This window comes from Centroberyx gerrardi, chromosome 4 (genome assembly GCF_048128805.1).
Source record: "Centroberyx gerrardi isolate f3 chromosome 4, fCenGer3.hap1.cur.20231027, whole genome shotgun sequence".
Taxonomy (NCBI): Eukaryota; Metazoa; Chordata; class Actinopteri; order Beryciformes; family Berycidae; genus Centroberyx; species Centroberyx gerrardi.
The window spans coordinates 15,387,190-15,414,646 of record NC_136000.1 but is presented as its reverse complement, the minus strand read 5'-3'; the positions used below and the strand labels follow the sequence as shown (position 1 = coordinate 15,414,646).

The window sequence follows — 27,457 nt, the reverse complement described above, 5'->3', positions numbered from 1 at the left end:
ATATGTGGACCTTCAAAGCGCTCGGAGTATAGCGAAAGATTTCGGATGCTGGACTTGTGCTCTGCGTTTTGTTCCCCTCTTTTTACTTAAATGCCAACACGGTGAATGCGTCGGACAGAGTGGACAAGCCTGCTGCTAGAGGTCCGCATTCAGAAAGTCAACATCTTTTTTTTTTTTTTTTTTTTTTTTTTTTTTCGGCAGCGAGTTCAAAAGGATGTAACGACTCAGCTACCTTTTCCAGCTGAAGTCTCTTCATCAAAATGCAGAAGGGAATACGACTTAATGATGGTCATGTCACCTACCTGGGGCTTTTGGCAAAAAAGGATGGTACAAGACGAGGGTGCTTGAGCAAAAAGAGCTCAGACAACACAAAATGGCACACAAAGTGGTTTGCTTTATTACAAAATATGCTCTTTTATTTTGAGAACGAGTCTAGCTCTCGACCCTCGGGATTATACCTGTTGGAGGGATGCATATGCGACAGGGCGCCTTCACCAAAACCCTCACTGTCAGCCAAGGAGTGTTTAGAAAAGCAGGTATGAAGAGCTTGCGCGCGCCCGCACGCACTCTCTCTCTCTCTCTCTCTCTCTCACTCTCTCTCTCTCTCTGTCTCTCTGTCTCTCTCTCTCTCTCTCTCTCTCTCTCTCTCTTTACCTCGCACGCACGCACGCACACGCAAACGCACACTCGCATTGCTTTATTGTTTCAGGTTTCATTTCACAATATTGACGACGTGAAACACTTGTGGGTTATAAGCCTCCATGCAGAATCCACAGGCGATTTAAAAAAAAAAAATCTCTACTGTCATTTCCCTTTTAACTGTATTTTAGTCTTGAACAAAGCGCTTTTCTTATGCATATTTTTCTTATTAGGCTATTGCATGATGACCTCAAATCCAGTGCAGCGGAATAGCACGAGGTTCCACATTGCCGTATTCCATGTTATGTAATCCATGCATGGTATTAATGATGAGGCATCAATATTAACACCTAATGATAACATGAGATGCCCCAGCAATGGGCTATGCAGCGTTTTGCTTTAGGTTGCAGCAAACCCAAGCTTGATTTTTTTTTTTTTTTTTTTTTTTTTTGTATTGGTGGGATAGTTTTCAGTTTAGGGTGATTTTTACAAATCAGATTGATTGCTTTACGCATGCCGGCTGGTCAGATATTTTGGTTTTGACTTTCAGTTATCATCTCTTTGAAGTTTTTTGGGCCGAGTGTATTAGGCCATATTTCCTTCCAATAAAACATGCAAAAAAAACAGTCATGGCCTCGAGGTCGCCATCCTGCGGGGAAATGATGAAATTACAGTTGAAGCTGAAGAACAGTAGGGTTCCAGTGATCAGAGTCATTTCTGATCTAGATGACCTGACTGAAATGATTCCCAGTCTGTTACTGAGTCAGACTTTTCATTTACATTCTGCACTGTAATTACTGCATTACATCTTATGAGTGGTTGTATCTAATGGGTTTTCCTTATCCATTTAGTCCTTATCTCAGCCAATTCTGTGAAGTGTTGTCTATAACAGTCCCAGAATACAGAATATATCTAGTAGGGTTGGGAAATTTAAATCATAGCCAATCTGCAAGAGTTTAATATTTACTTACTGCCTGCTTCTGTCACATGAGAGCATCAGAAATCAGAGACAGGAATGAGAGGAAAGGAAAGGTTACTGTAATGATGGCCTGTTATCATTGTTATTGCGTCTATACGCTCTAGGAACATTCTGCTTCAGTGCTCAGGCCGCTGGCTCTCTTCTCTCCAGGCTCTGTGCCTGGCTGTGTAGGTAGGGCTGCAATCCAAAGTGAGTCTAGGCTCTTCCTGTGAACAGCTGCCCCTGTGCTGACAAAGCAAAATGCAACACACTGGCTAATGTTATGCTCTCCCAGTTGCTTTAAAGGCGACCAAAAGCTTCCTTATGATGTAGTCTATTGCAAAATTTTGGATTCTTTTGTAATTTTGTCAACAATGTTGTGCCCTCTGTCCAGTTATATCTGTACATCATTTAGGCAAATTTAGCTAGTATACTGTTTTGTGGTTATTGATTTTTGTACATTATCTTGAGGGTCTTTTAATTACATGAATGGAAATGTGAATAGATTCAGATAAGCCTGATCCATAGCCCTCTGATATCTGGGATTGAATTCAGAATAAACTAAGATATTTGATTCATTTTGTTCTATGGATGCTGCTTTTTCATCACTGAAAGCACTGGAAGGTATAGAAATAATGAAAGACTGATGTGACTGATATCATGGGCTGCATAAGACTTACCCTGCAACGTAAACAACCAAACATCCAACATCCATAATAAATCTTTTATCAGAAATGTTCAAAGGAAGAACGAGAGTAAGAAAATATCACCTCTATCTTCTGTCACCACCTAGATGTGGATGGATTTATGGTTTTGCCACAACGTTTTAGAAATCCACCATAATCCCTACATTATATTTTTCCTCAAATGCAGTTAGTGTGAAAATGATAATGCGTTTGAGCCCAAGGTTTCTATGGCAACCCTTATTTGCATCCTAAAGAATGATGCAGTTGGAAGAGGCGGGGTAACTGAGGAGAGAAGTAGTGTGTCGCATCTCTCCTATTAATGCAAGCGCTATCTGGGCTAAATTTGTTCCTTGCAGTACCTTGGAGGGGTCAGAGTCCATTTATAGAAAACACAGTCCTCTCACGGTGGGAAACAGCAGCGTTTCAGTCCTTTCTACATGAAGCCTTGGCAGCAAGTGATGCCTGATCTCTCTATGATTTGCTACTTTTAGTTTTTACTCAAATAGATACCTGTATGATACTTATGGCTGGGAGAATGATGAAGGTCTTACTCACATTGCACTGTTAAAATATGTGATTCTGTACTCTTTGGGGTGTGGAGAAGGCTAATGTCCAAAATAAAGCTACTCATTACAATAGAAGAACATAGTGGATGGAGGTACAATAATTAGTGACACTTAAATTCTGGTGTCTCTTGGGGATAGATTACTGTTGTATAGATCTCATTATATGGTTCAGCAAAGTCCTTTTATTGTTTTCTGCAATAAAACTGAGCTGTTTATCAGTCAGTGGCAATTATATAAGGCATAAGAATGATTTTACTTGTGTAGACAGTACAATTAATCCAAAAATGTCTAATGAATTATTTACCATTCATAACTTCTACAGCACAGCAGGACTGACTTTTGATTATAATAATATAATAATAATAATTTGTATAGCACCTTTCAAAACAGAGTTACAAAGTGCTTTACATTAACAAAATAAAACAAGAATAAGAAAAGACAAAAGGCATAGTAACATGACAGTGACACGCTGAAAACCATTATGTCAAGGGAAAATACAGATAAACATAAACAGCAAACCTAGAAACAATGAGAATAAGTGCATAACATACTGAAAATTACTACTGATGCAAATATCCAAGGCCAGATATTTCCTACACTCTTTTTCATGTAACATGGATCTCAATCAGGAAAAGCAAGTCTATAAATGTGTGTTTTAAGAAGAAATTTAATAGAAGATATTGATCTGGCTAGTCTAATATTCTCAGACAGGCCATTCCAAAGCCTAAGGATATATGCAGTATATCACAGCTTTTATCAATGCCTCATCAGCTCAGATCATTTAGACTTGTTAAGACATGGAGCCATTAAAGGTGTTTGAGAGAGCATGACTCAGCCATAAACATAAAGCAGACAGTGTGCTTAACATTGCCTCATACCAGACACTCAGCCTGCTCTTAGAAAGAGGATGAGGGAAAACTACAACAACATGCATGCTTCCCTGCCAGAAATAGATTTTCTTTGACGGTAGGATGAATACCTAATGAATGTGAAGATGGAAGAGCAGTCAGCCATGAATAATGATCAGTTGCAGGTTGATAGGCGCCTGTTGAACATCTGCAGGCCAAAGATAAGAGTCTGCTCTCACTCAACATGGCTGGCATAGTCCACAAGAAAGATGACATTTTACTTGTGTGAGTTGTGGTATCGTTTTGCCTTGGCTCTCCTTGTGGGATCTTTGTTCACCCTATTAATGTTTTTAATAGGCTACACCGACTGTATCTAAGCTTTCATCAAAAAAGGCCTTCGCTATATAGATAAACCCAAACAGGCAAAACTAGTACACAGGAAATTAAAGGTTAATGGCGCATTGTTTAAATTTAGGTCATACATTATTCTTGCCTTGATAGGAGATAAAACTGCAGTTCATTGTTTGGGATCTTATTCCACTGTTCAGATATATTAGGCAACGATGTGGGCCTTGCTAAAGGTTTCTATTGTGTAAGAAAATGTACTGTGCCCACAAAAATCATAACATTTGATGAAAATGCCATGCTAACTGTCACTTTTATCCAAATAGTTGCCCCACTGTGTCATTTAACAATCTCTGAGGAAAACCTTCCTCCTGAAAGAAGCACCTCTTCAGAAAAAAAGGGCCACTCCTTGTCTGAAGAGGTGCTTCTTTGCAGAGGAACATGGTAGTGGTTGGAAAGCCATTTTCAAATGGTTGTTTTTGTGGGTTTTGGCAGTTTTTTCTGTAATGAATCAGCACAAAACACTGTCAGAAATAGCAATAATGTAAAAAGACATAGAGCAACCTAAGGTTTTAACTCCTAAACAAGAGGAACACAGGACCTACATGTTAAAAAATGCTGGCAGTGATTTCCCCGCTACAACTACATTACTCAAAATTAGTTGTGGTTGGGAATCAGGCGCAAAAGGAAGCACGCTTATCTAAAATAGAATGTGGCAACAAACGCAAAAACAGCCTATCCGTTCACATTGAGTGGAGTTGCTAGGTAACAGGTATCGCACAGTTATGTAATTGGCCGTGGCTCCAGCCTCCATGTCTTATGGCATATCCTCATGGGAACCAGAGCCATCCCAGGAACCAGGTTGGGGGAGGCTTCCCTCAGTGTGCTCCATCAATTGCACTGGTGGGCGAGGAAGATGTGGCTTCCCCAGGCCCTCTGTGGTTTTAAATCACCCGCTTGATGTCTTCAGCGAGGCAGTGGAACAAACACACAGACAAAAGCAGTGGAGAAGCTTCAGTCAGACCACTATAGATAGATAGATAGATATATCTAGAAAGCATCTCATGATAAACGTTCCCTTTTGTGTGGAATAGTAGCCTATTACAGGCCAGGTTAATGACGGTCATGTCATCTGTTGTTTTTAAACTAGGACTTTTCACCCTTTCCCCCCCTGTTTGTTTCAGTACTATTTCACTGTCAACTTCAACCACGAAAACCAAAAGGCGCTGGAGTTACGCACAGAGGATGTAAAGGACTGCGATGAATGGGTGGCTGCAATATCACATGCCAGGTAAAGGAGCACATCAGTGAAATGTGCAGACATGTTAATTATTAGCTGAATTAGTTGGTAGCGGGTAAGTAATCTTTGACTGATGTGCTTAAGCTGTAAGGGATGTTGCCATGGTTTCATGTGCTGACTTAAAATATAAGATACGGCACAGATCGCTTTGATGTTACATGCAGCTACATACAATGACATACATTCATTCATTACTCAAGTTTCAATAGATGCTATGTAAAAGTCATGTTATGTACTGTGTGTGTGTGTGTGTGTGTGTGTGTGTGTGTGCGTGTGCGTGTGTGTGTGTGTCTGTGTGTGCGCATGTGCATTCCCGTGTACATGACAACAGTTACAGAAACTTGGCCACCGAGCATGAGACTCTCATGCAGAAGTATCTTCATCTGCTTCAGATTGTGGAGACAGAGAAAACAGTTGCTAAGCAACTTCGACAACAGATAGAAGATGGGGAAATAGAGATTGAAAGGCTTAAGTCAGAGGTAATATTCACTGTGATTCCTTTACCCTCAGTAGTATTTGTTTGGGCTATTTTTGTTGAACTGAGCATGAATGGATCGTCTGATGGCAGTCGATGCAGTATTAAGGTCCTCAACACTAAAGGGAGCGCTGTTAAAATTTCCAGGATTTTGTCCTCTCTGACTGAACCATGATAGCTGAGGATTGCAGGATTTTCCATCTATAGACTTATTTGTGGCGGCCCCACACAGTATCAGACAGACCCACCATAAATAGACTTCTCAAACTGACACAATAATATTATATTAACAGAGATTCTTGCATTGCACGCACAGTCCTTTCCAAAATGTGTCTGCATCCCATGCTCGCCTCAACCTGCCAGCAACACAGATAACAGGAGAACCTGTGGGAAAACAGTGCATTATCCCGATTATTTTTTATGTTTGTATCATATGTGATAAATAGTGTGTGACTGGGAGGATAGAAATTGGAGCAGTATCAGAGATGCGTTCAGGCCAACCACGCTCCACTTTGCATCTCTTCTCAGAAACAATCCCTCCAATACAGCTACGTTCCCCGCTGTATTCTTCAGATCAAATAGTCATTTTACTTTAATGTGCAAATGTGATGCTTGAAATCAAATTATGTGCTGAATATGCATGAACAGGGCTTTATATTGCATCTCTTCTATGAAATGCAATGATAATTAACTCTCTCACTCTCTACAAAGTAAATGGAGACACTTACCTTCAAACAGTTCAAGGCAGTTCCAGTCTGTTTTTTTAGCAACCTGTTTACATCTTGTCAGTGTGCAGCTTTGTACCTAGTGACACTGCATTTAAATGAGCGATGTAAATCAATATTGATGCAGAGATACTAGCCAGGTGAACAGAGTTTTGTTCTGGTATCAGTCTAATGTTTCAGTGTTGACAGGTCCTGTCCTGTTTGACTCGGTCACTTTGTTTGCATGCTGGGAAGTGAGGAGAAGAGGAGTGTGTGAGTGGGAATGATCTGTCTATCCCGTGGTTGTTTCCCTGGCAGATCTCTGGGCTGCTCAAAGACAACGAGAAGATCCACTCCAGCCCTACAGCTGCGCCCAGTGACGACGACTCAGAAATCAAGAAGATCAAAAAAGTAAAGCCTGTGATTTTTAAACCATTCTTACAGATTTTATTACGATGCTGAGAAACTGACCACGGCCTTTTAAAAACCCGCTGCAGGTCCAGAGCTTCCTGCGAGGCTGGATCTGCAGGAGGAAGTGGAAGACCATCATCCAGGACTACATCCGCTCGCCGCACGCGGAGAGCATGAGGAAGAGGAACCAGGTGGTGTTCAGCATGTTGGACTCGGAGGCGGAGTACGTCCAGCAGCTCCACATCCTGGTGAACAACTTCCTGAGGCCGCTGCGCATGGCCGCCAGCTCCAAGAAGCCTCCCATCACCCACGACGACGTCAGCAGCATCTTCCTCAACAGGTGGGCTTCTCTCTCCTCGGTCACACTGCGCTTGCGATTCTCTTGTGGGAAGACATTGATTAGACACACTACCTGGGTATTACCGAGTATTTCTATGAATTAATTGTAATAATGGCCAATTACTGTATGTAAAAATCTGAAATGACATAAGCTATATACAGTATATTTTATATCAACACACCCAGATGCTCAAATTTCAAGGTCAAGGTTCCTGGTTGAGTTTACTGTTCCTTCAGTGAAATTCTGTTGGTCGAGTGCAGTAAACATCGCACATGCAGATAGTAGACTTGAATACAAACAAAAAATACAATAATACAGTAATCTGCATTCACCTGAATTCATAGGCCTATTCAAAAGCCACCCACGCACTCATCCATGCACGCTCTCGGCACCTCCCTGCCACACATGTACACACACACACACATACACACACACACCCATGCTCTCATACACACTGTCTCACATCAGGGCTTGCATTGCATACAGCTGCATAAGACATGGTGCAGAATAATTTACTCATAAATAAGTATTTCTATGAGGTTGGATGGCACATATCACTATCGCTAATGTCTTTCCCCCATAATATTTCTTTTTTTTTCTTTCAGTGAAACTATCATGTTCCTACATCAGATATTTTACCAGGGTCTGAAAGCCAGAATAGCAAGCTGGCCGACATTGGTGTTGGGTAAGCATCATTTCTTTCTTCTTTCTTCATTTTGTTTTCATTTCTTGTTTCATAATGTGGGCGTTGTGAAGCCCTTTGAGAGTGTAACTGTGATTAAGGGCTACACAAATAAAGTTGACTTGACTTGGTTTCTGTGTCAATAGGCATGATGATGATTTACTCTACAGCTGAGTTTGATCTCTCCCCGTTTCTTGGCGTTGATCTCTCCACAGCGGACCTGTTTGACATCCTGCTGCCCATGCTGAACATCTACCAGGAGTTTGTGAGAAACCACCAGTACAGCCTGCAGATCCTGGCTCACTGCAAGCAGAACCGGGACTTCGACAAGCTGCTGAAGCAGTATGAGGCCAAGCCCGACTGTGAGGAGAGAACTCTGGAGACCTTCCTCACCTACCCCATGTTCCAGGTTAGCACCTTCTTCTCGCTGATATACACAAGGGATGAATGCAGCCATGTTTGTTTGCGGCTGAAGTGCAGCATGAAGCCAATTTTTGTCATTATTTCAGTGCTGCAGCCATAGTTTTCTCCATATATACTGTATATGTTACCCTTGGGCCATATCATTTGCACACATAATATTAGTTTTGACTGCTATGCCAATAATACCATATCTGCAAACCTAAGTGATGTCAAGCAGTTGTCCATTTTGGTGGATATTCAAAGCTGGATGTCTCTTAAATTCTTACAAATGAATACAGATACTGTAAGTCTGAAGTTATTATTGGGCCCACTAGTGTTAGTTCTCAAATCCACAATCAGCTTGTCCCACTCTCCCCTAATGTATCTTCAAATTGTAGGAATCTTGGAGTAATTTTTGACTCCAACATGTTAAGGCAGTTGTGCAGTCGTGTGTTCTGCAACGCATGAGACTTTCCAAAATTAGAGTATTTCTGTCTTTTATCATCTGGAAACAGTGACCCATGCCTTTATTTAATCATGCCTTGGCTACTGTAACTCCCTGTACACCTGCCTTACCCAGCAGAGTGTATCCAGACTCCTGACAGCATATTACCAACATGTTAGCTTTACTTCAATGGCTACCAGTGTAATTTAGGACAGATTTTGAAATTTTACTGACTGTCTTGGACTAGTGCCTAGCTATATCTCAGAGCTTGTAACCCCTTATGAGCCCAGTGCAGCCTGAGATCCGCCGTTCCACAGTCTAGACTGAAGACTAAAGGTGATGGAGCTTTCTCCATCAGAGTCCCCAGGCTCTGGAGCAACCTGCCCTCTGACATCAGGCTAGACAACTCAGTAAAACTCTTTTTTAGGCTTTCACTTGAACTATGGTCTGTATTTTTTTTATTGTTGTTTTAGTTGTCGTGTGCATTTGCCATTTGGTTTTTAGCAATTTTGTAGTAGCATGTTTTGATGCTGTAGGCCATTGTATTTTTAGTATGTTGGCAAATTGGGTTGGCAGCTTAATCTTATTCTTAACCCTCCCTCTATCCTACCTCACCCAACATTCACCACATTTTTTTCTTGATTTATTTGTTCACATTTATTTTTGTTCACAAGTGCTTTATAAATAAAGGTTACTATTCTTCTGTAGCTCATTCCTGCTCCATTAGTGGCAATTTGGGGATGCGAATCAAGAGCCTGTAGCCTGTAGCCACAATTCACTGTTGCCAAGATGGCAACAGTGAATTGTGGTCTACTTCCCAATTTTGGACCATAAAATGCAAAATGGCAAAGCAAGCCCTAAATTGGATCAAATCAAATGTTGTAAGCAAATTTTAAGATTTACAACCAAGCTGGTTAGCTAACTAATTTCTGCTTTTACCAGAATTACTGTGTTCTGGTCTGGCTGCTAGTTTGAAATTCCTCCATTCAGTCAAGACTAGGCTTTTAAAGACACAACCCCTTCTTGAACGCTCTAACTCTGCTAGGTGGCTGCTCATTGGCTCTCTAAACTAACTGTGATCCCGTATTGTAGTGTCACTGATCACCAACACAACAGCAGCCATTTATTCTGCTTTTGCTCAGAATATCCCTGTAGTGTGTTTCATGTCTATAAAAAGTGGTTGTTTTTGAAGCTCGGGCTTTAATAATGGCTTTTTTCTGGCAAGGCACGCAGTTTCCCTACAGTCCGCTCTGCTGGGGCCTACTTCAGGCTATGCTGTGTTGATAATAAATTTTGCTGATGACTGTAGATAGTGCTCTCCGCTGATCTACTTCTCATCAGTGTATGTGTGCGTGTGTGTGTGTGTGCGCACATGTATATCCCTGTCCATGCATCTGTGTGATTGTGTGTGCGTGGTTGTTGTTTCTGTTATTACATTACACTATACACGCATGCATGTAAGCTCTTATATTTGAGTGTGACCCCTCCTGCTGCTTTCTGTTCTGTCTCTCTAGATTCCCCGCTACATTCTTACGCTCCATGAGCTGCTGGCCCACACACCCCATGAACATGTAGAGAGAAACAGTCTGGACTATGCCAAGTCTAAGCTGGAGGAGCTCTCCAGGTACAGCAGTCCAACATTGTCAAAACCAAATTACACACAGTGCCTCAGTGGAAAAAGAACATTGAATCCTGACACAATGCATGCACAATAGTGAAATGAAGGACTATAAGATTTCCTGTGTATCAGTCCCATTTATTTGTGTTTTGCCCAAACTAGATCTATAGTGCTGTCCCATACAGATGAAATGTGTGAGTGATGAAATGTCCTTTCCCCAGAATCATGCACGATGAAGTGAGCGAGACGGAGAACATCAGGAAGAACCTGGCGATAGAGCGCATGATCGTAGAGGGGTGCGAGATTCTCCTTGACACCAGCCAGACGTTTGTAAGACAAGGTAACTGCTGCCTTCAAGTGTTGTACTTCAGATTCGCTCCCATCAGCCGACGAGGAACCGCAGATTCCGCAGGAGAGCACAATCGCAGCAGAGTGGATTTCCTGTCTCTCACCTGTCTGACAGCCTGATCTGTGTTCTTCACATCTTCGAGCCTCCGCAGACCTCTGCTGGGGAAATAACTCAGATTTAAAAGAGACGTATCTCTCTCCGAGGAACAGCGTGTACTCCTCGTGAGGCGACTCTTTAATTTCCAAGTGTAATTAGACTGTTCTGAGGCAAACTGATGATGAATCTGGGACTGTAAATGTCACACATCCCCAGCAGGCCTTGATGGATGGGGAAGGGGAAAATAGAAATGGCAAATTATTTAATCCTATGTGTTTAATCCTGTGTATCCCATGTGAATATACATATATACATAACTAAAAGCAAGCAATTGATACTGATTCTCTCTTTTATTTGGTTTCCCCACTCTCCATTCCTCTCACTCCCTTTCTCTATTCCTTTCCCCCCACTCCCTGTCTCTTACCATTTATATATGTATCTCTTTCTCTTGTTCTCTCTCCGTCCTCTACCCCCCTCCCATTTGCACACACACACACACGCTCATTCCCACATACAGGGTCTCTCATCCAGGTGCCGATGAGCGAGAAGGGCAAGATCACCCGTGGGCGACTGGGCTCTCTGTCTCTGAAGAAGGAGGGGGAAAGGCAGTGCTTTCTCTTCTCCAAGCATTTAATCATCTGCACCAGGGGTTCTGGGGGAAAGCTTCATCTCACCAAGGTGGGCCTGAGCTGCTGAGCTGGCACACGAGCCGCTCCTTTCAAACCATCACCATCTGTGTGGCACCACAAACCTTGAATCTCGGGGCTAAATTGAACGGATTAACTCGCAGGAGATGAAAGCTGCAGGGTTAGAGATGTCATGGCTTTTATCAGTGGCGTTGACCACCAGAGCTACACATGCTGATAAGGGCGTGCGCACACATAGGCGCTCATTGTCCACTTCTGAACGCAGTTTCTTGATGTTGTCAATTTGATTTGTGTAATGGAGTGGTGTTATTTTACCATATTACACCATATTTCTTACAAAGGCCAATGGATTTTGGGGGTCAAAGATAAGGCTGTCAACTAAAGGGGGTAAATATAATTATGAGATAGAAGTAGAATGGTCCAGCCCAACTTGGATACAGGTGCAGGACAAAATCAGCAAAAAGGAAGGACTGCAGCAATAAATATTTTGGGAGCTTATATATTCAGTGTGCAGACATCCTTCCTTGTCTCTCTGTAAATATAATTATAACTGCTATTTTCTTGTGTGATTTTGAAAATGGTAAATGTACTCGATGTTATGGTATAAACTGCAAAACAAGTGAGAGTGACTATTGAGCCAGATGAGGCGGTTATGGAGATGCTAAATGTATACTGTCTGTTGTTTTCAGAATGGAGTCGTCTCGCTTATAGACTGCACTCTTATGGAGGATCCTGAGGGGACAGATGATGAGTGTGAGTACCTCAGTGTTTTATTCATACAGCAGCTCGCAGAAATGTGCACTATATGTACCATGTGTAATGTGCTATATAATGTATGATTACTAAATTTATTAATATTGAATTATTCATATGTGGAACAATTGAAGAGTTATGTTCCAGTGTGAGTCAACCGCTAGAAAGTAATTCCTACTCAAAATAATTGATAACACAAAATTAAAATGAATTATTGTAAATCTTAAAGGATAGTGGGTTACTTATATCTGTTGTTGACAAAATGATGACACATTTACAGACTGACGCTATAACTGTATGTGTGTGTCTGTTTGCCTCCAAGCCAAATCAGACAAGACTGGCCAGGACATGGAGCACCTGGACTTCAAGATTGTCGTGGAGCCCAAAGACAGCCAGTCATTCACAGTCATCCTAGTGGCCTCCTCCAGGCAGGAGAAGTCTGCATGGACCAGTGACATTAGCCAGGCACGTCAACACGCATCACACTCTCCAGCAGTCAGACGAGAGGCCGAGGATGTCGGCGGTGAGCCTGCACATTACAGTACTCACTAACATTTCCTCTGTCTGCTCTGTCTACCTGTGCCGCATCTGTCCTATATAGTGCATAGACAACATCCGCTGCAACGGGCTGATGATGAACGCCTTTGAAGATAACTCTAAAGTCACAGTGCCACAGATGATCAAGTAAGCCTTATTTTCATATACAGCGAGTGTGTGTGCCTGTCTGTCTGTTGGCGTCTGTTGGTTTATCAGAGCTGTCAGGTGAAAACCTTGTAACTCCAATTTTGGTAATTTGCATGTTTTAACTTCAATGGAAGGATTATATTCTCCTCTCCAGTTTGAGAAAATTATACAAATCTTGGGTTTATGAAACCTTTCCACAACCAATTAGATAAACACAAAAATGCATGGTGGTCAAGCTGAAAACAATGCTTGTTTTCTTAGTTCCTGAAAAGTTGGCTTACAAGGATACAAGGTTTTCATCCAATACAAGGTTACAAGGATACAAGGTTTTCATCCAAAAGCAGTGATATGCAACTGTTTGCTGTTTTTCCTGTTTCCCTGGGGATGTTTTGTGCTCACCTGTTGGTCTGTTATATGAGCAGGTCGGACTCCAGCCTGTACTGCGATGATGTGGACATCCGCTTCAGCAAGATGATGAACTCCTGCAAGGTGCTGCAGATCCGCTACGCCAGTGTGGAGCGCCTGCTGGAGAGGCTGACCGACCTCCGCTTCCTCTCCATCGACTTCCTCAACACCTTCCTGCACTCCTACCGCGTGTTCACCAGTGCTGATGTGGTGCTAGACAAACTCATCACCATCTACAAGAAGCCCATCAGCGCCATCCCCGCTCGGTGAGTGAGTCACACTCACTTTGACAGACTTGGACGTCGCTGGGATTTGACAACATTTACAATAGACAAAAAGACCGACCTTTTCAATTGTTTGGCATCACTCCAGAGCGTACCATGCTGCATAAAGATAGGATTGTTCTGTCATGCGGAGAAGCTCTGTTTCATGGCTGTGGTCCTCTGATCAATGCAAGGCATGTGCAGTAGACAAGCAGGCAATGTTGGACTGATGGTAATGCCAACAGACAGAATGTGTAGCCTTTCGCCCGAATCCAGTCCAATGACTTCTTCCTTTATGTTTTTCCACATTTTCAATCATTCGCCACGAGGCCATTTGAATTTCACAATTCATGGGACTGTCAGTAGTTTCCTCTGAGGAGGCAGTTCAAACATACAAGACTCTGATAGTTCATGCTGATTTGTGAGCTGGATGCATGTATAGACGTGAGTAAAATAACTATTTGCTGGAGGAAATATTATCAGTCAAGGTGACAGAGAATTCAGGAAAGCAGCCCCGACGACGCCCATGCCAGTCCAGTAAATTGCAAAATTCAAATGGTCACATGGTTTCAGTGATTCATGGTGCTGGGTTCAGGCTAGCAACCTTTCTCCTCCTCTCAGCTGGTTTACCTCTTGCTTATGGCTGCCCTTCTTCCAGTTCTGTTTTCTTATGGGGATAGATAGATGGATAGATAGATAGATAGATAGATAGATAGATAGATAGATAGATAGATAGATAGATAGATAGATAGATAGATAGATAGATACTTTATTGAGACAGACATATTGGCGCTACACATATACAAAACAATTATACCAAAAGTCGTCCATGATGTTATTGAGGCAGTTGAGAGCTGTGGCAGCAGCAAGCTTTTTATTTATTTGTTTTTACAGATCTCTGTATCTGTGTCTGGATATGGGAGGAGGGTGAAACATGGGTTGAGGGGGTGTTCAGGGTCACAGTGCTTTACATGTGACAGTATTGGTGTTTAGGTTCATCAGATTGGGAGTGGAAAGTCTAGTGATTTTAGAGGCTGTGTGCGTGATTTTGAGGAGTTTGTTCCTGTTGGTGACTGTGAGCATGGTGAAGTGGCAGATGGAGCAGTAGAGGAGGACAGGCTTTATGATGCTTCTGTATCAGCTTGTGTGTTAGTGCGTGTGTGTGTGTGTGCATGTGCGCATGCGTGTGTGTGTGTGTGTGTTCAGTGTTAGAATGCAGTAATTGGGTCCAGTCTCTCCTGCCTGCCTGGGAGTGTCTCAACTGGGCTCTGTCGCTCTATGGCAACCGACCTCCATGCTGCAGGACCCCACCCTCCCCTCCTCTCCCCTCCCCTCCCCTCTCCTTGTCTGCAAAGGATCCATAGTGTGAAATATTGATGGCGTGTTGCAGTGGGGCTAACTAACCAGAGCCCCTCCGCAGGCCTAGAGAGAGAGCCCCACTCTCAGGTTTAGATCAGGGGGAGCTCCCCATGCCCACGCCCTGCAGCACGCTCTCCTGTGGCGCTTGTCATGTCACTGTGAGACACCTCCACTTGGCTGCCTGTGTCAGCAGTGGCCATGCGCGCTATCACTCGCTGTGCTATTTATGGGAACCCGTGAGGTCGCCAGGAGGGTGGCAGGGAGTGGGAGAGGTTTTCTGCAACACTGCAGCCTGTATCCTATTCTAAAACGACGAGACGCGGCTGCAAAGGGACTTCTTGTTGCTGCGGCTGACTTGGTTTGCATAAATTATTGAGACAGTGTTGTGTATTTAGCTAAGCTCTTTTCACTGATGAGTGGGTTAAAACATAGAGTATACTTACCAAAATATCAAAGAAACATATTCATATGTCCTAAATTCAAATGCGTATATCCTCCCTTGATGCAGGTCCCTGGAGTTATTCTTTGCCAGCAGTCAGAACAGTAAACTCCTGTATGGAGAGCCTCCCAGCTCCCCCCGGGCCAGCCGAAAGTTCTCTTCCCCTCCGCCCCTGGCCATCGCCAAGAATTCGTCCCCCAACCGCCGGCGCAAGCTCTCCCTCAACATCCCCATCATCACTGGGGGCAAGGCTCTCGACCTGGCCGCCCTCAGCTGCTCCTCAAATGGCTATGCAAGCATGTACTCCTCCATGTCCCCGTTCAGCAAGACCACCTTGGACATCAACAAACTCTACGTGTCCAGCCCTGTCTCGAGCAAAATCCCTGATGAGGGAGAGGCCAAGACGGACAAGGTAGAGGACACGGCTGCGTGCAAACAAGGTACGTCAGCCTCAGTGACTTCTTTTCACTTGACCTCTCACCCACCTCAAGCAATGCCTTTGATTATTTTGACTGTTAATTTGCCTGTAATTATGTGTTGACTGAGCCTTGACTTTGGTGTTATACAGATCACTCTGTACGGGAAGAAAACGACAACGATCAGAACCAGAGCGATGACGCAGACCCAGAAACCTCTCCCACCAAGTCACCAACCACCCCCAAAAATGTCAAGTGCAAAAACTCCTCAGGTACATTGTGTCCCAGACAGCAGAGTGACATCATTACTGCTCAGTAGTGTGATCTCCGAGCTCCTGAAGCACACACTGGCATGCCACCTGTATCCCATGTCCTGGCCAATACCACATTTACCAGGGAGCACTGCACATTCTTGTGTTTGACCAAAGAAATACACAAAAGAAAGTGTAAAATATTCTTAAATTCAAAGTATTCCTTTACTGTCTATGGATGGGTATTTTTTTGTCTATGAAAATTAAAGCTCTGACTCAGTATTAGGCTGTGATTGGTCAAAAAAAAGTGTATCAAAATAGAGGCACTTCATTGTGTCTAGCATAAGCCATATGAAATGTAAACTGGTGCATGGTTATGAACATGTGGGGAAAGCCAATGCTTGGCTTGAGTAGGTGTTAGGGAAACTTGTGTCATAGCAACTACATCAGGAGCGTGTTTTCCCTTCCGCCCCCAGTAATGAGGCTGTTTCACTGTAGCTAAGATTCTCTGTGTCGTCCAAATCTTATGGCAAAATCATACAAATAGATTTTAAAAGCAAAGGTTGACCTGAAATTCATGAATTAACTGAAATTGTGAAACAGTTGGTGTCGCACATAGTGTAGGATTTTCAGCTCCTTATGATGTCTCTATGTTCTCAGGATTTAAACACAGCAGACTGCAGAGAATCTGTTGATTCCTCTGTTATGCTGATATTTGGTGGCTATATTTAGCCGCAACCATCTTGAATATCAAAGCCTCTTGTAAAGGAAATTCTACAGGGAGAGAGTAGTGTTAGCCTATACTACCCCCTAGTGGAGGCACGAGCAAGGAGAAAAACACATCCTGCTTCTGCTGCACTGATTCAAAATCTGTTCAATCAGAACGGCCCACAGGAGAAACCAACTAACTTCACCTAATGACATTTTCTCAACATTTTGGCTTATATTTCTCAGTGAAATTAATAACACTGCCAATAAATTTGTTATGTCTCCACTCAAAGGGACTACCCACATAATTTATGGCACGAAAATGGCGCCAAAATGAATCTCTTGCCAGTTTACAGAAGGAGTTATTTTCTCTATGCTTCCCTGCAGAGTTCTCCCTGTTTTCCTACAACAATGGCATGGTGATGTCTTCGTGTCGAGAGCTGGACAACAACCGCAGCGCCCTGTCTGCCGCCTCCGCCTTCGCTATTGCTACGGCAGGAGCCAACGAGGGCACCCCCACCAAGGAAAAATATCGACGGATGTCCCTCGCCAGCACAGGTACACACACCCATCCACACCCACGAGGGCTCACCTTAGATTCTCATGTTCTCCAAAATTCACTGTCCCTCATTAGCAAATATATACCATACTGGTGAGAGCTGCACGTCAAAACTCATTAGAAACATTTCCTCTAGGCTTCCCAACAGATCAGAGAAATGGAGACAAAGAGTTCGTCATCAGAAGAGCTGCAACCAACAGAGTTCTGAATGTCCTGAGGCACTGGGTGTCCAAACACTCTCCGGTAAAACATCCCAACACAATACAGTCTGCATTTACAGGCCCAATCCATCATGGCAGTATGGCTCCCCCTGCTGAAACACTGTCATGATATCACCGGCTTTGTTTACATTGGATTTATGATTTTTTAGCCATTGTGTACTTCTGATGCAAGGACTGATTGTATGTAACAGCTAACAAAATATCATTAAACATCACAAATTGATGATCCAACCGTGTAAGAGTATCCGAGGATGGATTTTTCCTTTAAGCACGACTAATGATTGATGAAATTCTACAGTATATTTTAAGCCGCCTGTTTGTGTTTCTCTCCGCGCTCCTCCAGGACTTTGAGAGTAACAATGAGCTGAAGACGAAGGTTATTGCCTTCCTGGAAGAAGTAATGCATGATCCTGAGCTGCTGACCCAGGAGAGGAAGGCAGCGGCCAATATCATCAGGTACTGAAACGCAGCTTTAGTAGTGGGACTAGAATTTACTACATGTAAACTCACAAGCTCAGTGAATATGAGCACATTTACTATATTGTACATTGTTTTCCAGGACTCTAACTCAGGAAGATCATGGTGACAATCAGATCAGCCTTGAAGAGGTGGCACAATTGGTGAGTAAACTCAATGGCTGCTGTACTCTATCCATGTGTAAAATATAGTGTGGAGCAGTTTTAAAGCTGCACTATGTACAATTTTTATGTAAAAATACACACATTTCTCAGCCTAAATCACAAAGTGGGGCTGCAATAGAGAAGAGCGTCCCATCCCCATTAATTGAGACCCTGTAGATTCGTCCTATTTGCCCAAATGAAGTTTGGGTGGTGCTGGGTATGGAAACTTCTCTGCCCACAGGAACTAGCGAATCAAAACCTAAGATCGCTCTGTCCAGAGAAAGGTGGACTCACCAACGTTTAATGTTTCACATCTCTTGCCCCTTTTGCTATCCTTTGGCATAAAACAGGCCAACCAGGCTGTTAATCATCATTACAGATGTGAAGTTAAATGATTTCTAGGTATTGAAGTTCTAATTTTTCAGTTACCAAATGTGCCTCCAAGTTACCTCCAATGTGCAAAGTTGCCCAGTGCAGCTTTAAAGTCACAATGAAACAGCATTTTGTCACCTGCCTAAGGGGGGAAGTGAAAGAGCATCTTGCTTCCTTAATTTGATATATTTCCTAGTGAAACAGGATATACAGGGTGGGACATTACACTGGGAGAGATCATTCAAAAATGTAAACCAATGGGAGATCAGTTAGGGAGAGAAAGGCATCTGTGATGGGATTATTGGCTGAAATTCTCATTTACGTCTACTGGTACATGATGAGGTCACCATTGAAGATATTCTGTTTTCCAGGAAGTAAAAGTAATGTGATTTGAGACTTAAGTCATTTTTAATTTCATTGTGAAATCACATGCTGTTTTGTGTCTCTCAGGCGGAGGGAGGGAAGGCCGAGCCCTTCGAGAACCACTCCGCCTTGGAGATAGCAGAGCAGCTCACCCTGCTGGACCACCTGGTCTTTAAGGTCATCCCTTATGAGTGAGTGCCATCACACCTTTATATGTATAACCCATACAGATTCAGTGTTGACTTTCTGATGTTGATCTACTTTTTCTTGACCAATCCACACTGTGCGGCTTTACAGAGAATTCTTTGGACAAGGCTGGATGAAGAATGACAAAAATGAAAAGACACCATATATCATGAAAACAACAAAGCACTTCAATGATGTACGTTCCAATCAACAAGCACCATCCTCCACAATAATTGACACAATACTTCTTGTCTTCTTTTTGTTCATAATTTTAAAAGTAAACCCCTCCTCTATCTCTTCCCTCTGAAAGATAAGCAACCTTATTGCCACGGAGATCCTGCGCTGTGAGGATGTGGTCACGCGGGTGGCGGTCATAGAGAAATGGGTGGCTGTGGCTGACATCTGCCGCTGTCTCCACAACTACAACGCTGTGCTGGAGATCACCTCCTCCCTCAACCGCAGCTCTGTCTTCCGCCTCAAGAAGACCTGGCTCAAGGTTTCCAAGCAGGTGCATATCTATCTCCATATGTATTGTTTCTTAAAGTACTTACTGTTATCACTGAATCCGTGCTTGATACTCTTTCTACCTCGCTCCTCTAGACAAAAGCGGTGATTGACAAGCTACAGAAGTTGGTTTCATCAGAGGGGAGGTTCAAAAACCTGCGGGAGGCTTTGAAGAAGTGAGTTCTGTTCAAGGACGTAGTTTTATACTGGATCGATAAAGCAAACATGTAGTGCAACCGGATGACGTGTATTTTCTCCCACCAGCTGCGATCCTCCCTGCGTGCCGTATCTGGGGATGTACCTCACGGATCTGGCTTTCATCGAGGAGGGCACGCCAAACTACACAGAAGATAACCTGGTCAACTTCTCCAAGATGAGGATGGTAAGATGTTCTTGCCACAGTATCTTGTTTGGTGCAATGTGCAAAGTGTGAGTTTTACTGTTAGAATTAAACATCCTGGTTCTCTTACTTTTCAGATTTCCCATATCATCAGAGAAATCAGGCAGTTTCAGCAAACAGCATACAAGATTGATCATCAGCCAAAGGTAAACTAATACTAATACTAATACTCTAGACCAGTGGTTCTCAACCTGGGGGTCGGGATCTCCCAGGGAGTCACAAGATAATTTTGGGGGGTCGCGAGATGATTTATGTGATAAGGAAAAAACATTTCTACTATACAAATTTATTATCATGTCTATTTTTTTCAGGTTTTTCTCTAATTTTTTCTTGTGAAGCACTGAATAGTTTTCAGCCTCTATGCCTTTCAAAATGAAAGTTTAAGCCAAAAAGGTTGCGAACCACTGCTCTAGACAATGGACAGTATTGCCTGCCAAAGTAGTTTTGCATTGTCAAACTATACTGATTCATTTCTTTAAAGGAAATAGCTGAAACCATTCATTCGCTTTCATTTCACTTCCTCCTTTAGGCAGCCCAGTATCTGCTGGATAACAGTTTCGTTCTGGATGAAGAAAGCATGTATGAAGCCTCACTCAGAATTGAGCCTAAAGTGCCCAACTGATGAGGATGGTGGTCCTCCACGTTATTTTCTCTGTTAATATTATACATCAGTTAACATACACATTAACGTTTGTATAGTTGTACATGTTTAAAGTATTTGCTCTTCTGTACAGTAGATGTTCGAGGTTGTTTGAGGACACAAAACATTATAATATATTTTTTGTTTGTTTCAACTGCCATGCCACCTGCTTTTAGGATTTGTTTCTAATTTCTTTTTCAGTTACATTGGGTATTTCCAGCATAATAACAGAGGTCACTACAGCTGTACACAACTGTGTCTTCTTCGTGACCAATGACATTATTTTGCATCGTCTCATACTGTGTCGACTTTGCACTTTCTGAGCACTCATGCTGCCGGCCATTGTTCTCTTTGCTTGAGTTTAACGATGATTGAGTTACTCTGCAACCAATGTAGCATTGTAAAAATCTAATTGCATCAAATCAGGTAAAAGAGCACAGAGAATATAACAATATTTAATGAAGGGGAAATATTGTTCAGGGGGAAATGATGGCATGGTATATCTGAAGCATATAGCTGTCTCTGTGCTTCCCAAACCAAAATAAAGGGGATTTAGTGCTTCATTTCTGCTTATCACCCTGAGATTCATATCATCATTAACCCAAAATTGACAAAATTCAATGTGTGTTTTCATTTGTTGTAATTCAATACTGTCCTATCTTACCCAAATCAACTCAGACCTCTCCATTAACTTTAACTCATCAATAATAAGCTAAGTGCAAATCTCCCTCTGTATGTACATGTATCAACATACAGTGATGAAGTGTTACATCTCATTGATTGCTGTGGTGAGGGATTAGTTGTCTGAATTCACTGTTTTGCTTGGAGCATGCCATTGTACAATGACTGATTCATGAGTTTTCCTTTTGTTAAAACCTCACGTTCCTCGGTTTTCAACTCAACTCAAAGTTAATGGAGCATACTCATGAAAAAAGAACACATGCAGTCAGTGGTAGTACTGTACTTTCAGGTTCTGCGATACTCCTGTAGAGTAAAAGGTTGTTGCTCTTCTGTAATTAAAAGACAATCTGTCCTTTTTGCTGTTCCAGTGATTGTGGAACGTGACTGTATATCACTCTGTTATATGCATTGCTGTTTAAGAATATGATAAAAAAAAAAAACGTATGTGAATGATCTCTGCCTGCAGCATTCAAACACTATTTTTGTAGTAGTATAAGAGAGAGTGATCCGCTCTTTATATGAACATGGGGAAGTATTTTGTACTTTGTTGTTAATTCACCTTATTGAAATGTGCTGTACATTTTGTACATGCAACCCTGCATATTTCTCAATGTGGAACAGTGTAATCCTTTCAAAAAAATATTGTATCTCAAGCTTAAACACAAAATGCTACAACAGTGTGGTCTTGAAACCATGACTTAGAGGTAGGAGACAACTTCAAAGTGTTTTGCATTTATACTGTAATCCTGTCTATAACCATTCTGTTAGCAGGAATATAGTAACGTAGTGCTTATTCTGTGAATATTTGTATGTATTTTTACTATGTATGTACAGTACACTTTTGAAGCTCATGTGGCAGGCATGCAACACCTTCACAGACAGAATAATACTATATACTTATACTGTATACACTTATACATGCACATACTCTTATAAGGAATATAAACAAATAAACATTTTGCTGTTAGCAATACCCAGTGGTATGAAAATTATCTTTCAACCCTCATGTTTCCACAGCTTAAGAAATATTCCCAATTTTGTAAAAAAATAAATAAATAAATAAAAAAATCTCTATATATAAATGATATGATGATAATAATAATAATAAAAAAGTATGTTTCCCAGTTACCTCTTGCTAATAAATCCATTCTATCTCAGGGGCATTTTGTCTCAAGTGTTTTTGTAGCTCATCAATCAATCGACATCATGCTCTCTCTATTACTAATGTCAAATAAATATAATATAATATGATGTATTTAACGTCCCTCTCTCTCTTCCTCATTTTGTCTGTCTCTCTCTCCTTGCAAGCCATGAAAAAAACCGATGGAAAATAACATAAAATCGTCCTGCCCATACAGAAGAAAATATATAATCCACATATACTTCACAATGCATATGGACGTTTAAAAAGTTACATAAATTGGCCGAAAAAAAAAAAAAATTTTAGCTACATGTAGATGATATTCATTTGTAGTGGCTAAAAGGCAGATACAACAATTATTTATTTATTATTTGTCTGTTTATTTATCTATTTGTTAGTTTGTTTTATTGCCAGTTTATTCATTTATTATTTGTTTCTTTTTTTTAATTGATTTGTTTTATTTCCAGTATAGTTATCTATCTATGTATGTTGTTTGTTTCGACTTGTTAATTATTAGTTCATGAATTCGGGCTAATCATGTATTTGAATTTTTTCAGTATGAGTGAGTAGGGGAATTCTTGCGGAACAGAACAGGCAGCAGTAACCTCGTGACTCCTCAGATCGGTTTACTTCACTTTGAACCTGCGTCTCTTTGTAAGTCTGCAGCTGAAGCCAACACACACGAGCATGAACACTTTACTTTTGTTTGTTATTTTGTCTGGAACTTCAGCTTTTCGCTTTTCTGAGCCAGGTAAGCTGCTGTGATCGTCTGTTTTCTACGCCAACTTGTGCAGTTTTGTGCGTTTTAAAATACTCAAAGCTTTCACTTTCATATTCTGCCAGGGCGTATAGCCTATTCTGATTTGAATCGTATCGGTGTTGTTTTATATAGTTTTATAAGCATAGGCCTATTGATTGCACTGATTTGGACAATATGAATTGTTTTCAGACGAATCTCACTTCAAGTCATGGATGGTACAGGTAAGTCAGTCAAACGTCATGTGGTAAGAATCTGTGCATTGTTCTTATCAAAATGAGGATGTTTTCCCATAAGGGTAAAATCACTATTATATTCGGACGTAGCCTGCTCAATAGTGAGTTTATATTGACTTTATCATATTTAATGGTATTTTTATGCCCTATGGTATCACTATAGGATTTTATGTGGTATAATTTTTGACCTATAGCTGTGATATTTGTTATCCTTCTAGAAGTTATTGGATTACTATTGTTAAGATTGCAAACAAATCTCTAGACTTAACTGAGGCTACTTACTACTTTATAACTACATAATTTATCTTAAGAACATTATTGATGAGTGGTTAATGGCCTTAAACAATGTCAGCAATTCTCCCAATGCACAGCACAACAAAATGTATGAGGTGGAGGAGTACTATGACAGACTTCAGATATTCAATGAGAACAAGAGGAGGATTGACAAGCACAATGAGGGGAATCACACTTTCACAAGTAGGAACTCCTTGTTTTTGCATTAGCTAAGTTTTTGTTTCTTATATATATTAAATTGTGTTGATCTAACCTTGTTTGATCTCCTCTTGCAGTGCGACTGAATCAGTTTTCTGACTTGACGTTTTCTGAGTTTCGAAGATCTTTCCTCTTGTCGGAGCCACAGGTATTGTCATCCATGCAGGAAATAGTTTACATATTTTATGTTGTAGCTGACGGGAAAGACAATTATTTTGTATGCTGTCAATTGCAGAACTGCTCTGCTACAAAAGGGAACTATGTCAGCAGCAGCAACGGACCATATCCAGACTCTATCGACTGGAGAAACAAAGGACATTATGTGACAGATGTGAAGAATCAGGTACAGTTTAACTCCACACACATTCACACAGTTTATTCTCAATTGTTGATCTCAAAGTTGTTGCATGTGGAACAAAGCAGATTAATTTTGGTTTGTGACGACTGACAGTGAATATTATAATCAAATCCTGATGTTAGCCATAATGTTGTCTGTGCATGATTCAGCTACATTCTTTCCTCAGGTCTTATCCCACAAAATGCTCATGTTTCGTTTTTGTTTTGTTTTTTAACAAAAGGGCCCTTGTGGCAGCTGCTGGACTTTTTCCACCACTGGTTGTTTGGAGTCTGTTACTGCCATTGCCACTGGGAAACTCCTCCTACTGGTGACACATTTTCACTTCTCTAGCAAAATAGCTGCTCTTGCATTAAAAATGTTCTTACAACATCACATGATTTGTTATTACGGACAATAACACCTAGACAAGTTATCTCAAAGGCAATATTTGTTGAAGTTCTTTCCCATTGTTGTCATATGATGTAGAGTATCAACTGTAATCTGATACGCTTTCATTCACCATTGTAACCTACTGTTATGTTGCTTAGTCAGAGCAACAACTGGTGGACTGTGCCCAGGCCTTCAACAACCATGGATGTGATGGGTGAGTGCCACTGAGAAGCCATGTTTCCTTGTATTACGCAACAATCCTGTATTGCAGAGGTGGGGAGGAGTTCTTTTTTTATGTAAATGGAAAATAAACTTTAAACTTGAAAAAAGTCACAATTTTAATTGCTTGAGACTTGAGTTGATGCATGAAGAGAATACTTGAGACTTGACTTGGGTTCTGGTGACTTGGGACTTGACTTTGACTTTTTGTACTTTGATGACTTGAAAAGGTTTCTAAAGTCTTGACAAAAGATCTTGTGTTTGTGTAAATAACTTAGATTGAAAGAGAGATTTGTTATACTATTAAAACAATATTGCATTGATAAGTACTATATATTTTGTTTTCTTTAAGATATTAAATTTGGTGTTCTACATTTAGACTTGTGACTTGACATTAATGACTTGAACTTGACTTGGTAATCTACATTTAGACTTGGGACTTGACTTGAGACCTCAAGACTTGAGACTGACTTGGGACTCAGGCAAAGTTGACTTGGTCACACCTCTGCCTTATTGATAAAGTCTCTGTAACTCTGTTTGTATCACTGCAGTCAAATTCTTATGCAGAGTCTTCATTTATCTTTTAGCGGCCTTCCCAGTCAGGCATTTGAGTACATCATGTACAACAAGGGACTCATGGCAGAGGATGACTACCCATACAAAGCTTTTGTAAGTAAATAATTAGCCTTCATACTGTACATTAACAAAACTGACTTTTAAAGAATGACAAATCATGATATATTGGCATGCTTTGGGGTAAAAACAACACTGAAGGATTTTTACTTTTTTGTTGAATCAGGATCAGAGTTGCAAGTATAGACCTGAATTGGCGGCTGCTTTTGTTAAGGAAGTGATGAACATAACGGCGGTAAGTGAATATCGATCTGTCTATTCAAAGCAAATGTCTTCGATAAATGTCTGTAACTTGATGCAGTTCTAGTCGGCCTCTGTTCTTCTGTTACATGGCAGTATGATGAGATGGGCATGGTGGACGCAGTGGCCACACGCAATCCTGTCAGCTTTGCCTATGAGGTGACTGACGATTTCATGCATTACCATCAGGGCGTGTACAGCAGGTGAGAATTAGTCATAGTCATACTATCATATTGGTTCCTGAAAATGGGTTTGTCTATCTTGTATTAATGTCTGACTATGATAAAAAACTAGACTCACAGCTGGACCCACACCCACAAGCCTAGAATCACATGTCTTCTTCAGCTTCATCCAACAATGATTTTGCTTTAGCAACGTTTGCTTTATAATCTTTCATTAGCAGTGGACAAACACAAGAAATTTGCTGATTTGCTGCTAAAACCCCAATAATAAACAATGTAATTTAGCCATATTCCATATACACAGACAAGTGTGTGCCCTCTTAGAGCATTAGTGCATTTATCATCATCATAAATTATTCATAAAGGAACAGTTTTTGCAGAACATCCTGCAGTAGGACCAAAACTGGAACCAAAACAGGAACAGATGCAGAGACAAAACCATGTTCACCTCCAAACCACCACTGCTATAAATAAAGATTGGGAAAGCACTGCTTCTTAATATTTAATCAAAGTGAAAACATATTGTCTGCACGCTGCATATTGTATAAAGTCTCTTAGGCTCAGCGAAAGGCCATGTCAGTCAGAGAGGCGGTGTCAGACTTGAGGGTTTATTTCCTCATTCCTTGTCAAAACACACATTCGTATCAGCTCACAGTATCTCCCACTTCTCTCTTCCCATTTGTAGCACTAAATGCCACAAGACCACAGACAAGGTGAACCATGCGGTGCTCGCTGTTGGGTATGGTCAGGAGAACGGCACCCCTTACTGGATTGTGAAGAACTCATGGGGAACCAGCTGGGGGATGAAAGGGTAAGTCTTCAGTCTAATCATATATAGGAAATCTGAATCTACCAGCAAGAGGATGATGACAATGACGATGTGCTCCTCTTACAGATATTTTTTCATTGAACGTGGGAAGAACATGTGTGGACTAGCTGCCTGCTCATCTTTTCCTGTGGTGTGAATGCTGCATGGTAGAAAGCTACAAAAGGGCTGAAAAGGGAACAGGATCCAAATATCTTTCTTAATGTTGTTTCTTTTTCAATGAACAATGTGATATTGTTTGTTTTCTAACATCAACTGATATGAAATGATAGTCATTAATTTCAGTTCCAGAATTAAGATTGGGAATTAATTTTGACCACACACATTTGTCCTAACACTAAGTATAAGGGTTTTGTGATGATTCAGGGTGATTTGTTTTTATACAATCAGTATCGTACTGTAGCCTATCCTTCTGCTTTATCAAAATATCTGAGATTTCCACTGCAGGGAATTGTTGCTTAAGAAGTACTGATCACTCAAATGGCTGACCAAATACAGTAATAAAACTTTTGTTGAATCAGCTTGTCCGAATCTTTCATCACAATGTAGTTGCAGATGTCTGCAGGATGCAGAGGGTGTGGGCCATTAGAAAATAATGTGAGGCTAACAAGCAATAATGCATTTGTGTTTTCCTAAACATGGAGATTGACTTCCTATCTTTGACTGTGA

The 27,457-nt window shown here is 41.3% G+C and overlaps 2 protein-coding genes across 2 annotated transcripts; both read left to right on the top strand.

Moving 5' to 3' along the window:
* Nucleotides 1-260: 260 nt before the first annotated feature.
* rasgrf1 (Ras protein specific guanine nucleotide releasing factor 1) lies at nt 261-20,636 on the top strand. Its single transcript, XM_078283127.1, has 27 exons — nt 261-536; nt 5,227-5,333; nt 5,674-5,821; nt 6,840-6,932; nt 7,019-7,272; nt 7,878-7,957; nt 8,170-8,363; nt 10,316-10,425; nt 10,641-10,759; nt 11,382-11,542; nt 12,201-12,264; nt 12,587-12,729; nt 12,866-12,948; nt 13,371-13,619; nt 15,484-15,854; nt 15,983-16,102; nt 17,177-17,347; nt 17,485-17,591; nt 17,913-18,025; nt 18,129-18,189; nt 19,012-19,115; nt 19,222-19,306; nt 19,421-19,618; nt 19,711-19,790; nt 19,879-19,996; nt 20,092-20,160; nt 20,544-20,636. Exons 1-27 carry the CDS (start codon nt 261-263, stop codon nt 20,634-20,636), a joined length of 3,771 nt encoding a protein of 1,256 aa, XP_078139253.1.
* Nucleotides 20,637-23,074: 2,438 nt separating this feature from the next.
* Nucleotides 23,075-27,305, top strand: ctsh (cathepsin H). Its single transcript, XM_071915577.2, has 12 exons — nt 23,075-23,227; nt 23,426-23,457; nt 23,841-23,946; nt 24,039-24,109; nt 24,197-24,304; nt 24,540-24,626; nt 24,847-24,902; nt 25,495-25,576; nt 25,707-25,775; nt 25,877-25,983; nt 26,648-26,773; nt 26,858-27,305. Exons 1-12 carry the CDS (start codon nt 23,164-23,166, stop codon nt 26,925-26,927), a joined length of 978 nt encoding a protein of 325 aa, XP_071771678.1. The 5' UTR covers nt 23,075-23,163; the 3' UTR covers nt 26,928-27,305.
* The last annotated feature ends 152 nt before the right edge of the window (nt 27,306-27,457 follow it).